The 13,229-nt window shown below is 38.0% G+C and overlaps 3 protein-coding genes across 4 annotated transcripts; 2 read left to right on the top strand and 1 right to left on the bottom strand.

Annotated features, from left to right (window-relative positions):
- Positions 1 to 160: 160 nt before the first annotated feature.
- On the bottom strand, positions 161 to 2,416 carry LOC120430980 (juvenile hormone esterase). Its single transcript, XM_039596118.2, has 5 exons — positions 2,056 to 2,416; positions 1,849 to 1,992; positions 908 to 1,789; positions 560 to 852; positions 161 to 493 (listed from the first exon to the last, which is right to left on the bottom strand). Exons 1-5 carry the CDS (start codon positions 2,287 to 2,289, stop codon positions 337 to 339), a joined length of 1,710 nt encoding a protein of 569 aa, XP_039452052.1. The 5' UTR covers positions 2,290 to 2,416; the 3' UTR covers positions 161 to 336.
- Positions 2,417 to 4,336: 1,920 nt separating this feature from the next.
- LOC120430983 (juvenile hormone esterase-like) lies at positions 4,337 to 8,629 on the top strand. The gene is made up of 6 exons (XM_039596145.2): positions 4,337 to 4,786; positions 4,840 to 4,989; positions 6,382 to 6,930; positions 6,987 to 7,337; positions 7,399 to 7,691; positions 8,258 to 8,629. The coding sequence occupies exons 1-6, from the start codon at positions 4,559 to 4,561 to the stop codon at positions 8,433 to 8,435; spliced, it is 1,749 nt and encodes a 582-aa protein (XP_039452079.1). The 5' UTR covers positions 4,337 to 4,558; the 3' UTR covers positions 8,436 to 8,629.
- A 1,284-nt stretch (positions 8,630 to 9,913) lies between these two features.
- On the top strand, positions 9,914 to 13,097 carry LOC120430985 (uncharacterized). 2 transcript variants are annotated; one of them, XM_039596148.2, is made up of 2 exons: positions 9,914 to 10,191; positions 12,514 to 13,097. In XM_039596148.2, exon 2 carries the CDS (start codon positions 12,537 to 12,539, stop codon positions 12,960 to 12,962), a length of 426 nt encoding a protein of 141 aa, XP_039452082.1. In that variant the 5' UTR covers positions 9,914 to 10,191; positions 12,514 to 12,536; the 3' UTR covers positions 12,963 to 13,097. The 2 variants fall into 2 exon arrangements, with proteins under 2 accessions (XP_039452082.1, XP_052565318.1); XM_052709358.1 differs by lacking the exon at positions 9,914 to 10,191 and adding an exon at positions 11,714 to 12,419.
- The last annotated feature ends 132 nt before the right edge of the window (positions 13,098 to 13,229 follow it).

Genomic DNA, 13,229 nt, shown 5'->3' with positions numbered 1-13,229 from the left:
CATGTTGAAGGAAAAGGTGTAAGAACTGATTAAATCGTTAAATGTATCAAACGATAACCGGCAAATCAATCTGTGATATTAAAATAACAAAAAAAGAACAATGTTTTGCGTAATACTGTTGGCAACTGGAACCTTATTGATTTATTTAGACTCAAATTTTTCATCATAAGAAACAAACTTTGTTGATTGTCCAATCCCAATCTGTCATCAGCGAGCCATTGCAATCATAATCGTATTCTATGAATTATCAGATCTTTTTTTTAAATATTATCGGATGCATGCAATCAGAAAAAATGTATATTAATTCTCATTAGGTTATTTGAATTCGATTGAATATCAATAGCTTTGCAATGCATTGACGTTGTACCAAAAGGCAAACTGATCCTCATCGAATCCGTTGATAAGATTTAGATCTACAGGCTTTTGTTCGTCAGCGGAGTTGGTAAATTCTAACAATTGACAGCTTTCAGCGGTGCAAAGAGGTCCAGCAGTTCTAAAATGGTAAAAACAACAAATGGTTATGGAAATATGTCTAAATGTTGTCTACCTAAAGCCGTACCCATTGTAAGCAATAGTGACGAAATAATCCACAAACACCTTAGCCATGTGCCAGGCAGGAGATTGAGGCTCAAAATCAGGGAAAAAATCGGATGCTCTGAAAATGTACATCAAATCATCCGCGTGACAAACTCCAAAGTCGCCGTATGTATAACTGTTGTAGTACGATCTCGAATATGGTCCTTTGAAGTTGAAGAAGTAAACACTCAATGGTGCTTTCTGGCTGTTTTTCGATGAAATAATCTGCTTCACGCTTAGTACAATACCGTGGATTATGATGCCTTCGGAAAGAAGCTGTAATTTTAAGATGTTTAGAATGATTCTAGAAAAACTAATTTGCAATACCAACATTTTGTAAATTTCCCACATTGTTTTCCGTGAGCCAACGCTCGTTTGATCCGTCTGGGAAATACCGATTTTTAATCATTTGAACACTGGTTGGATGATTTGCGCCTACAAGCCGAGGAATATAGTCGGACGAATGTTCATTCAAATCGTTCAGTAAGCTTCTGTTTGTTAGTATAATTGCAGAGGCGTACGCTCCTTCATTCGGCAAAAAGCCCACAGTATATGGAACAGGGCTGTATTTTCCAGCAGCCCATAAGTCTCTCGGATCTTCGCTCATGAATGTTTCCTGATCTACGTACCGCTCGATAGTAGGATGGTATAGTGTTATAGGATGCACATAAAAGAATTTCAAAATGTCGATACTCTTGGCCAGCTCGAGAGCATCCACCTTTCTGAGCTCATCGACAAGCTGCTCAGTTGTCATGCTTTTTGGGTTCTTAACACCAACAACTTCCGCTTGTCGTCGAGCCAAAGCTAAATGATCAACGTTATAATTCCAATTGCTTAATGCACTCCCACTCATGCTGACTGCTCTTGCAAAAAGTCCTTTGCTCAGTGGAGACATCATATGGAACTGCACCGAACTTCCACCCACACTCTCTCCAATCAGGGTGATCAGATTTGGATTTCCGCCGAGGAATCCAATATTATCCCGTGTCCATTTTAGCGCCATCGCCTGATCTTTCATTCCGAAATTTCCCGGAGCAACACGATCTTCAGTTGAGAGAAACCCGAACACGCCCAAACGATACTGTGGTACTACTAAAATAATCTTTTTAGTATCCATGAACCGTTCTGGACCGAATTCTCCAATTGAACTAGCTCCATAGGCGTATCCTCCGCCATGTATGTTAAAGATGACTGGCAATGGGGTTGTTATATTCTGAAAGGCAAGTTGGGCGCAATTAGTGTCATTACCTTGGACCATTTCGATTTACTTACTTTTGGTCTAAACACGTTCAGATACAGACAATCTTCGCCACCCTGTATGGTTTGGAGAGGGCGAAGATCATTTTTCTGGAGACAACGACTACGTTCCCACGTGGCATCGTAGTCTCCGGTCCAGGGATCATTTTGAACAGGATTCTTTAAAGAATTTCAAATGTATTTAAAGAAAAAATAAAAATAAATAAAAACCAGTCTTCTAACCTTAAAACGAAGCTTTCCTAATGGTGGCTTCGCAAACGGGATCCCTAGATAAGCTTCAAATTGGTCACCTTCGAGTCCGTCGAGATATTTACCCTGAAGGCATCCATCCTGGATACACGTTCTTGGCGATGGAGGAACTCGTTCAAAAGCGTACCGATCTCCGATGGCAGCAAGTCCGCACTGTACAACGGCCGCTAGTGTTACGAAAAGCAATGCGAGTAGTGAACGATTCATTTTTTTAAACTAAATTGTTTCTAGTGAGCAGAGCTTTGGATTTATATATCCGTACCAGAAGGACACGCCGCCAGTACACGTGTTGTGGTTGATGAGTTGCCGCTGTTTCACGCCACAGCTTACAAGTGTTTACTGGGAATTCTTGATTTGGTTGCGCTGATTTGATGTTTGATGATGTTTCAAAGAAAACCTTTTCATTTACTTATTTCAATTGTATAATTAGTATAACATGAACAATGCAAGCATGTTAACTAAACTATAAAATATTTTATTCGAAATTTGACAACCAATTGTTCCAAGTGAAAATGTTAGTGGAAATTTGTTTTGATTTTATTTAAAACTTTTACCAGGTTAGAATTCGATGCTAGATAGAAGTCATCTTGTGTCATATCACTTGGTGACAACTATCTACTTACTACTTACTTTATAACTACGTTTAGACCGCCATGTGCATTTTTGCATTACTCGATCTTTCACTGATTGAATTTTAATAGAAGTTTTACTTATCAAGTAATTATCTCGAGAAGGAAATCGAGCTGCTGGGGCTTCAATTATATAACTATTCCTATATGAGATATTTAACATAGTCATCTTCCATAAAAATATTGCCGAATCATTGCTCATCAACAAGAAGACTCCTAATCACCGATTGTTTCATCTAAACTAATCATTGGTTTACCACTAATTGACTTTAAGTAATTCATAAACCAAAGTAAGAACAGCATAAAACCGTGATCGTTCATTCATTATCTCGCAGGGATTTCGCAAGGGAGAGGGCGCCGGAAGGGGATACCAGTCTGGATGGACGAGATGCAAGTCTGGATGCATCAGGCAGGCAGGCAGGCAATATTTGCATTTGCGAATGAAAGAGAAATTCGGTCAATCGGCAAGCGAAAGTTTCGGTTGCACCAATTTCCTTAACAGGCACGTTGCAGGCGACGTCAGGGGGAGACCTCTGATGCACTCTGGCATGGTCTCATTTTTACGCACAGTTTCTTGCTCTTTTTTTTTTCTTTTCTGGTCGTCTGTCTGGAGTATTACATATTTGCATCCGTACACGTGGTTACGAAATCTCAGTGGGGGCAACACGGGGTATTCTTCCAATTGATTTTTTTTGTGAATTTAATTTAAAATAGATACTTAATACTGAAGATATTAATTGTGCCTAATATAAAGATAATTAACTAAATTTTGCTAAAATTATGTATATTGCATTTTTTTTTACAGATCTCTAGTGTTGAATGTTAGCTATGGTTGCAAGATATTGTTTTACATATGAAGTTTTGTCAGACATTCATTTCCGTCCTTTTTTCGTGTTAATTCAGAATTGTGAGATGAAGTAATCAAATAATTAGTATGCCCTACTGACATATATACATTCCAGACAGTTGTGCCGCAAACTGAAAACGAATCAATAAGTATATGTGTATTGCAACCCTTATTCTTTTTGCGTTATTCTCTTGGTGGTTTATGGCGAATTTCGGTTGGTAGTTATCATATATAAGAAGAGTCGCAAGATGTGATGGAGAGCACTGTGTGATTGAACGTGAGTTTTGTCGGAACTTAAGAGTTGTGTTGCTTCTTACATTGTGATGGACTGTTATATTAGAAGTTAGAACTTCTAAAGTTTTTTTGCATACTCATTTACTGATTCAATTGAAAATTTCAGTTCAGGGTGAGAATAAAGATATAAGTTTTAAAACATCATGAAACCCTATCAAATATTTGTTTCATGTGATAAGCAAATCGTAGTGCTTGAGTGATTATTTGTGTGCCTTTCATTAATATCAGCAACAACAACAAAAAAAAATAATAATAAATAAAGCAACAGCATTTAATTCAGATTATATCAGATTACCTCTGTAATGCAAAAGCTCTTGCCATAAATCAGCACGAGCCTGCGAGAGAAAAGCGTCCAGAGCTTTTGCCTGTGTGAAACAATTTTCCGCTCAAACAAGACGAATTGAGCGCAGAGAGTGAGAGACAAGCATTGGCGCTTTTCATTCATAATAAAACGGGGTGTTTGTTTGCGAGGCCCATTCAGTGACATGCGAGATATGTGCGCGAATGTGGCAGGAATCCGTCTAAGCGTTCGATTGAAATTGTCTAGGCCCGCACCAGACGAATAACAATAGCACGGAGTTGACAACATTTTGCGTTATCTTTTGTCCCAGAGTGACAACTTGAGCTGTGATTTTAAATAGACTAATTTTAAATTGTTATCTTTTAAATCTACAGATAGTGTCTGGAAAGTAATTAAAAGTGCAAAATGTGTGAATTAAAAAAGATGCTCGTGCTTTTCATCCTGCTATGCCATGTATTTGCTCATGAAACTCAACGGTTGGGTACAGAAGAAAATACCTTACAGAACCCAAGAGTTTGTATTGACGACGGATGTTTGCGCGGGAAAACCATGGAAGGCTATCAGGCTGGTCCGTTCAACGCTTTCATCGGTATCCCATACGCAAAACCACCCACTGAAGAGCTTAGATTTTCCGTGAGTATTGCTCTCAATAAAAATGTTCAAATTATAACAATATTTACTCGTAGAATCCAGTCCGTAATGAACCTTGGAAAAGAGGAATAGTTTACAACGCAACTGAAGATAAACCAATGTGTGTACAAAAGAACGATCTCCTTCCAAATGCCAAAGTATCCGGAGATGAAGATTGTTTGTACTTGAATGTTTATCAACCAATGGTAAGATGTATTAAAGATTTTTTTCGCATTAAGAGGCAGGCTAAGACTAAGACTTTTCTTAGCATTAGGAGGCAGGCTAAGACTAAGGCAGATCGTGAAAGAGATGTTGTTTGCCTCACTGACACGCGCCTGCAATAAACGATCATCGGTAATGATTATCTCAATCAAAATTATCTAGGCGCGTGTATGGAAAGTGTAAATTACACAAACCTGTTCTATAAATAGACATAACAGGCTACATGTAATTACACCACCACTTATATTTTTTTTCCCATCCAGCGTTGTCTATTAATCTGCCACAACTTAGTATCATGATTTAATTTTCCCAGTTTCCCGGTAGGTTAATATAATTCTAGAATTTTTTTTTTCCTATAAACATATGAAACACAATAGCTTATAGGAACTATTCTTCAAAAAAAAAAAGCGTTAGAATTAATTTATTGTGACAGCTGCTGTGATCACTTTGTGACTACTTTGTACGCATAAATGTCCCGAATGCATTTCCATATTTTTTGTGATAATGATGCAGTTTTGTTCAAAAACGTGTGTAATTTCACAAAAAAAGTTCTGCAAAACCCTTGCTTGCTGTTTTTGGACATGGGACATTTATGTGATCATGGGCAAATGCGAGCCTGCTAAACTAACCATGTTTGCCTAAATGTTCCGTATCCAAAAACAGCAAGCTGAGATGAACGCAAGGTAACATTGTCCCTCATATGGTTCCGTGTTAGAATTCCGTGAAAAAGTAAGGGTTTCTTCGAAAAAAGTATTACCATTTGTAAGTTTACTGCCTGCACGCCAGTTTTCCAGGAAGGCGCAAAAAAAAATTTAAGTTTTGAAAAGGGCATACTAAGAATTGTATGCATGTATAATAAAAAAAAAACATTGTCCTAATTAGTTGCGATGTAATGCCAACCGAAATAAACATTAATGAACCGCTGAGAGTTCATCAGCATTGGCGGTTAAGTAAAAGGGTGCTAAAAATACGTCGCGGCGTGGCTCACGTTTCGCCAGTCAATCAATGAGCCACACCCGCCACCGCGATGGATTGCTGATAGTGCGATCTTAGTAACGCTTAGCTTTCATCTTTGAACATATAGTCGGAGGAATTTTGTTTTGAAAACAGAAAAAAGTATTTCAGGAGAGGGAATGAACTACATATTGCGACAAGTGCACTTCTAGAGTGTGGCGCGTGGCGGCATCATTTTGCGGGGAATTTATGACTTTTTTTTAGTTTTTAGTACAAGGCATTACAGAAGGTTGTGGTTGTGCGATCTTATCACTACAGTCCTTAGAAAGAATGCAGACCACGTCATAACAAATTAGGCTTTTGGCACATTTATTTCGTTTATGCTGTTGGATTTGGTGAATTAATATTTCTTTTTTTTTTAGGTTCACAGTTCATCAAAAACACCGCTCCCGGTTATGGTTTACATTCATGGAGGTGGATTCTTTGCTGGTGGTGCAAGTCCTTCTATAATAGGACCAGAATACTTTATGGACACCCGTCGGGTTATTTTGGTAACATTCCAGTACAGATTAGGCGTGTTTGGGTTTCTTTCTACGGGCGATGAGGTCGCTCCGGGAAATTTTGGACTCAAAGATCAGGTCATGGCCCTGCGGTGGGTGAAACATAATATTGCATATTTTGGAGGAAATCCCGACTTGGTGACAATATTTGGCCAGAGTGCCGGAGGAGCATCGGTCCACATGCACATGATTAGCCTGATGAGTGACGGACTTTTCTCCAGAGCTATCGTGATGAGTGGCAATGCAATTGCGCCATGGAACATTCCGACCGAGGATCCTTTGAGTTTGGCCCAGAGGCAAGCAGAAGCAGTGGGTATCGCGCAAGTGGATACGCTTTCCTCAAAGCAGTTGGTCGATGCTTTGAGAAATGTTGATGCAAATGTGCTTTCGGAAAGTATCGATAAATTAAAAGTGATTATTTGTATGCTTAAGTTTATTTTCCAATTTTTAATTGCTTTTTGTTTTAGTTTTGGTCAATCGATCCACTAACCTTGTATAGACCGGTTGTGGAACCGCTTTGTTCATCAAATGAATCTTTTTTAATCGAAGATCCTCGTATTTCTTGGAGGAAAGGTAGCTATCACAAAATTCCTTGGATGACCGGATACCTTCCAAATGACGGCGCAGTTCGAGCTATTGCAATCACATCTAATAAAAAACTTCTGAATGAGTTAAATGCTAACATTAGCTACATACTGCCCATGCTCCTGGAGAAACCACCCTCGCAGGAATTGATGAAAGTATTAAAACATCGATACTTCAATGATAGCACTGACGAGAAGTGGATAACAACAGAAAACGCGCAGCGATTGGTCGATGTAAGAAAGTGAAATTCCCATTTCAAATAGATTCTCTAACGGCACCAAAATTAAATTCCAGCTCTACACCGAAGCGGCGTTTCTGTATCCGATTCACTCGGCCGTAAAACAGCATGTGACTTCCGCTGACACCAAGCTGGCACCGGTTAGCATCTACAAGTTCAGCTTCAAAGGTCCTTATTCGTACTCGTTCCTGTACACTTTTACCCACCAAGACTTTGGCGTAGTGCATTGCGACGAGCTCATCTACCTCTTCCGATCCCCAGCGCTTTTCCCCGACTTTCCGCACAAGTCCAAAGAGGCGCGAATGTCGCACCACTTTGTAGAGTTTTTCATCGATTTCGCCATCAATGGGTAAGTTTTAGCCTTAAGTGGTTTACGGCAAGAAAACGTAAACGCGGAAAAGGGAAAAGTTTTATAATGAGATTTCGGCGTACTTCTGCCTTGAAATTAGCTTATTCTACCGCTCACTGGAACTCTCTACCCTCGCACTCCCACGCGATAACCGTGATAGCAGAGTAGTGTTCAGCACGAGACAGGAAGAGTACGTTTAGAGTAAAGGCAAGAGAAAATTTTTGGCTTTCCAAAGTGGGTGACAGATTTATTATCTTCGCATCTAAAGAGGGAAGAATGAAGCGGAACGCTTTTATCTCACTTTTATCGGAAGTTTTTTGTTTGACTCGGATAATTGGGTTTCACACCGGCAAGTAGGGAGGAGCCCAATATCATGATGATTAATATTAGTTTAATTTATTTTATGGGCAATATATGAAACTCTCACAATTACAAATCTAACTTATGTTCATGGAACGAAATTTAATGTATTTTTTTTCTTGAAAAAAGATATTTATGTAACCTTTGCTGGTGTCATTCTGAAGAGTCGCGCAAAGCATTTTTCATTGTTCTTTTCTTCTTTCCAGAGTGGCTACTCCATTGAAACCATACCGAGGATGCAACAATGACAATGAGGTCTACCAATCAATGGATTGTGATGTACTAGAGTTCATAAATTCTAGCGAACCTGGCAAGCCTTTCGAAGTACGTGTATCAAATGGTCGGAATGAGGATCTATTCAGCTTTTGGAGAAAATTTTACTAAATTAACTCATGGTTAGAAGAAATATAATGTGATACTTGTATAGTGCTAATTCAGAACGCATTCCTGACAAAACGTGCCAATATAATCGGAGCGATTGGTTTACTGCCAAAAAGATTATTAGTGTTTCAAATTTGCAAACAAATGTCTATCAAATATAAATATAAATCAGACAAAATATTGTTTTATATTTTTCATTTCATGTTACTTGACCATTTACTTTAATCACCCATCACAAAAGCACACATAAATAATGTAATTTACGTAGGGTTGTTCAAATTCTCAGCAAGTTGATTTTCCCTGTGTCAATGTAGGACAAATTCTGATTACTCCAGAGCATGTAAACTCAAATTTCTTGGAACTGGGACAATTTTTCATAATGTATAACCTATTCAGGCCTGATGGGTCGTGTTGAATCATTCATCAAAATTTTCTAAACTAGCCTATAATTTTCTCATTTTCCCATCAATAGGCCATTGCAAATATTATTCAAAGTATTACTCCCTCCGCTCTGGGCAAAGTCGAGGAAGGGGGGCAAAAAAATGAAATAGCAAGCCAGAATTTCAACATTTGAATGAAAAAGTTGTAGGAAATTGCAGTATATACAAATATAGTTGGTTTACCATAATTTGTTTAAAAAAATGTTTTGAGAATCTATGTTTTGACGAAAACATAAGTTTTTGCTGTATGTAGAAAATCCACTAAAACATAAAATATTTTCAAACGAACTTAAACTTAAACCCTGATTTACCGGACCGATTTTAAGGGGGGTGCAGGGTGGGGAGGGTTTTTTTAATGGTTCTACAAAGAAAAATTTCATTTTTTGCTTTGAGTCAGTGGTTTTTAAAAACACCCAAAAAGCAAATAATGAACATTTAGTTATTGAACCTTTAAAAAAAATCTCTAGATTTATTTGTAGGCGAATATGACGTGTCACTAAAAAAATTCATTATTTATTTCCTCATCCGATTAGTAGTTTCATTCCAAAATACCGCCATGACTCATGTAAATGCGAAACCAACGGCTCGTAGTGACATGAAGAAAAGCTAAATTCTCTTGTCCTCGGGATGTCTCCCAGTACCGTAAACGAAATAATTTTCCTCGCCCAGTCTAGTGACGAACGGGTGGGACGGGTGTCTCAATGTGAAAGCGATTTCATCCTGCTTGCAATGGTTTGTAAATTGTTAGCTTGTTTCCCTCAGAGCGTTTCGTCAATTGAAATTAAAAAAAGAGAGGGAGAGAGCCAATGACTGCTCAGGCCACAAACAAATAGATGAAATACTCATATTTTTTATTGTAATTTTTTTAAACAATTCAATGAATTGCTGTTGAACATATTTAAAAAAAAATTCCATTTTCAACAAACTTAAAAGAAACAAAGACAAACGAATTAAGGAATGATGTTGAATCACTCTCTTTAATTCTCTTATTCTGATTAATTCATCTGCATGGTCAAATAAAAGCAGCTTCGATCAACGCTAGTCCTACCATAATCTACCAGAGTCTCGTGGATGCAACTACGCTCTCCCAAACTGGCAAATACTTGTATTGGTGTGGAAAAGAATTCTTCGTTCGCCGCACATTCACAGTGCAAACGCCGTCTGAAACAGCGGATTTATTTTTATCCTGAACAATACTACAGCAGAGCAGGCTCAGCCAAGTTAAGCCGGTTCCCCAACGCGTTGCGGCGTTAGTTCGATCTGAGCAGTGAAAGTGAACGGTTGAAAAAAAAACAGTACCAATTTTGAACTTATTTCAGGTGAGTAAACTGAACCTGAACCTCCCACGGGTTAAGGTGCGAAAGGTTTGACTTGTGGAGGTGGAGTGTGAATTGCTTTTTGATTACATTATAATTAATAATAGATGTGTGAATAATGGATTGTTTATCGTGGCAAAAGACTTTGAGAAGTGGCAAGTTGTAATAGGGTAATTCTCTACCAACTCACACGAAATCGGGAAAAGTTGCCCCGACCCCTCTTCGATTTGCGTGAAACTTTGTCCTAAGGGGTAACTTTTGTCCCTGATCACGAAACCGAGGTCCGTTTTTTGATATCTCGTGACGGAGGGGCGGTACGACCCCTTCCATTTTTGAACATGCGAAAAATGAGGTGTTTTTCAATAATTTGCAGCCTGAAACGGTGATGAGATAGAAATTTGGTGTCAAAGGGACTTTTATGTAAAATTAGACGCCCGATTTGATGGCGTACTCAGAATTCCGAAAAAACGTATTTTTCATCGAAAAAAACACTAAAAAAGTTTTAAAAATTCTCCCATTTTCCGTTACTCGACTGTAAAAAATTTTGGAACATGTCATTTTATGGGAAATTTAATGTACTTTTCGAATCTACATTGTCCCAGAAGGGTCATTTTTTCATTTAGAACAAAATTTTTCATTTTAAAATTTCGTGTTTTTTCTAACTTTGCAGGGTTATTTTTTAGAGTGTAACAATGTTTTACAAAGTTGTAGAGCAGACAATTACAAAAATTTTGATATATAGACATAAGGGGTTTGCTTATAAACATCACGAGTTATCGCGATTTTACGAAAAAAAGTTTTGAAAAAGTTACTTTTTGCGTTTCTCTTTGTTTCGTCGTCCGTGTCTGTCGCGGGTGACCATGAACGGCCATGATCGATGACGACCAACTTTTTCAAAACTTTTTTTCGTAGAATCGCGATAACTCGTGATGTTTATTAGCAAACCCCTTATGTCTATATATCAAAATTTTTGTAATTGTCTGCTCTACAACTTTGTAGAACATTGTTACACTCTAAAAAATAACCCTGCAAAGTTAGAAAAAACACGAAATTTTAAAATGAAAAATTTTGTTCTAGATGAAAAAATGACCCTTCTGGGACAATGTAGATTCGAAAAGTACATTAAATTTCCCATAAAATGACATGTTCCAAAATTTTTTACAGTCGAGTAACGGAAAATGGGAGAATTTTTAAAACTTTTTTAGTGTTTTTTTCGATGAAAAATACGTTTTTTCGGAATTCTGAGTACGCCATCAAATCGGGCGTCTAATTTTACATAAAAGTCCCTTTGACACCAAATTTCTATCTCATCACCGTTTCAGGCTGCAAATTATTGAAAAACACCTCTTTTTTCACATGTTCAAAAATGGAAGGGGTCGTACCGCCCCTCCGTCACGAGATATCAAAAAACGGACCTCGGATTCGTGATCAGGGACAAAAGTTACCCCTTAGGACAAAGTTTCACGCAAATCGAAGAGGGGTCGGGGCAACTGCTGTGTGAGTTGGCGGAGAATTACCCAATATTATTATGAGTTGTTTTTCAACGGATCTCCTTCTTACCATGGTCAAGAGAAATTCGCAGATGAGTGTGATCTAGAGAATTCTGGCTAAAGAAATTAATTAAGATGCTTGGCATACATGTTGCTGTTTGATTTTTCATCATGTATAGTTAAGGTAATACTGTAATGAAACAGGCCTGTGTTTATAAAATAAATTAAAAATAATGTATTATAAATAATAAAAAACAGTCATATGACCTATTTTGCTATTGATAAGAATGACAAAGGCATTTACGTTATCAATTTTGCACTAAGTGGCCTTTTGAAAAGGAATGAGTTGATAGCCCAAAAAATAACAAGAAGCTATCATGAAATATGATGAATGCATTCTTTACTGGGAATGAATCAATTAGTTGCAACGGGATGACTCAGTGCTGACCGGATCCGCGAACCGTTTGCTAAGCATAAGTGAAATAAAAAAGCATATTAAGAAAAACGTGACTCATTGTCGTCGCTTAATTATTTCATTCTTGGATGCTATTCCCATCTCCTCAGACCGTATAGTTGGAATGTCTGAGACAAAATGAACCTTGTTGTAATACTAAAAATAGCCGGTCCTCTCCAAGGAGTAGAAAGCATGTTTTGAATTTTCCGCGTTTCCACTTTACATACACTTATCCACAGAGAAGAATAATGAAGCCGTGCTCTCATTCCCAACCACATTAGATAGAAGTAGGTTGCTGATGCTGTGAAAATTCCTTCATCATTTTTGTGTCATTTAATATTCACACCTGCTTGTTTTGTTTTTCTTCCCCCATTTTCGCAGATACTCAAAAATAGCAACAAAAAATGGCTCTCGTTGAAGGCACCACCAAGACTGAAATGACCCTCACCGAGTCACAAACTCCCGTGATTTCGAAGGAAGTAATTGTCGAAAAATCATCTGCCGGCGTTTCCGAAAAAAGCGTTACGCAGTCCAAAAGCTTCGGCGCTAGCAGCGAAAAGGAAATCCTGGAGGAAAGTGCCAACGCCATCTCTAAGACTGTGGAGAAATCAGAGTCATCGTTTGCTTCCGAACGGAGTGTGTCTGAAAAAGTTTCGGATACTGGATCTCTTGCCTCATCACTGCTCTCTTCTTCGTCCGTGATAAGCTCCGTTTCAAGCAGCAAAGTGGTATCCTCGTCATTCAGCTCTTCCAGTTCATCGTCCATGTCCAGTATCAAATCATCTTCGTTCGACTCCAGCACAGCTATCGACGATTTCTTTAAAAATTAGACACTTTCAAAACATAACAACTTCTACTTTCGAAAAACTACCTTTGAGAAAGAAATTGATTAAAATGTTCATATCCGTACGTGTGTATTAATTTGAAAAGCCCAAATAAAACAAGCAGAAGGCAGTAAAATTTAATACCTTGTTTCATTTGTGTTTTCTCAACCTGAAATGCGTAAACAGGCACACCTTACTCACACGTGAAAAAGATAAATTCCCAAAGTGTGACCAAATGTTCTATATTTGGACCCAAATTGAAACACATTTTGC

Source organism: Culex pipiens, chromosome 3, assembly GCF_016801865.2.
Source record: "Culex pipiens pallens isolate TS chromosome 3, TS_CPP_V2, whole genome shotgun sequence".
Taxonomy (NCBI): domain Eukaryota; kingdom Metazoa; phylum Arthropoda; class Insecta; order Diptera; family Culicidae; genus Culex; species Culex pipiens.
The sequence above is the reverse complement of the archived record's forward strand: the minus strand, read 5'-3'. Positions and strand labels throughout refer to the sequence as shown.

Bases quoted from the DNA above. Each gene is read 5' to 3' on its own strand.
- LOC120430980 (XM_039596118.2), bottom strand. From the start codon at position 2,289: ATGAATCGTTCACTACTCGCATTGCTTTTCGTAACACTAGCGGCCGTT. The intron at 853-907 runs GTTGGTATTGCA...TTAAAATTACAG, and splicing joins ATGTGGGAAATTTACAAAAT to CTTCTTTCCGAAGGCATCAT. The intron at 494-559 runs GTACGGCTTTAG...TTACCATTTTAG, and splicing joins GTCACTATTGCTTACAATGG to AACTGCTGGACCTCTTTGCA.
- LOC120430983 (XM_039596145.2), top strand. From the start codon at position 4,559: ATGTGTGAATTAAAAAAGATGCTCGTGCTTTTCATCCTGCTATGCCAT. The intron at 7,338-7,398 runs GTAAGAAAGTGA...ATTAAATTCCAG, and splicing joins ACGCGCAGCGATTGGTCGAT to CTCTACACCGAAGCGGCGTT. The intron at 7,692-8,257 runs GTAAGTTTTAGC...TCTTCTTTCCAG, and splicing joins ATCGATTTCGCCATCAATGG to AGTGGCTACTCCATTGAAAC.
- LOC120430985 (XM_039596148.2), top strand. From the start codon at position 12,537: ATGGCTCTCGTTGAAGGCACCACCAAGACTGAAATGACCCTCACCGAG.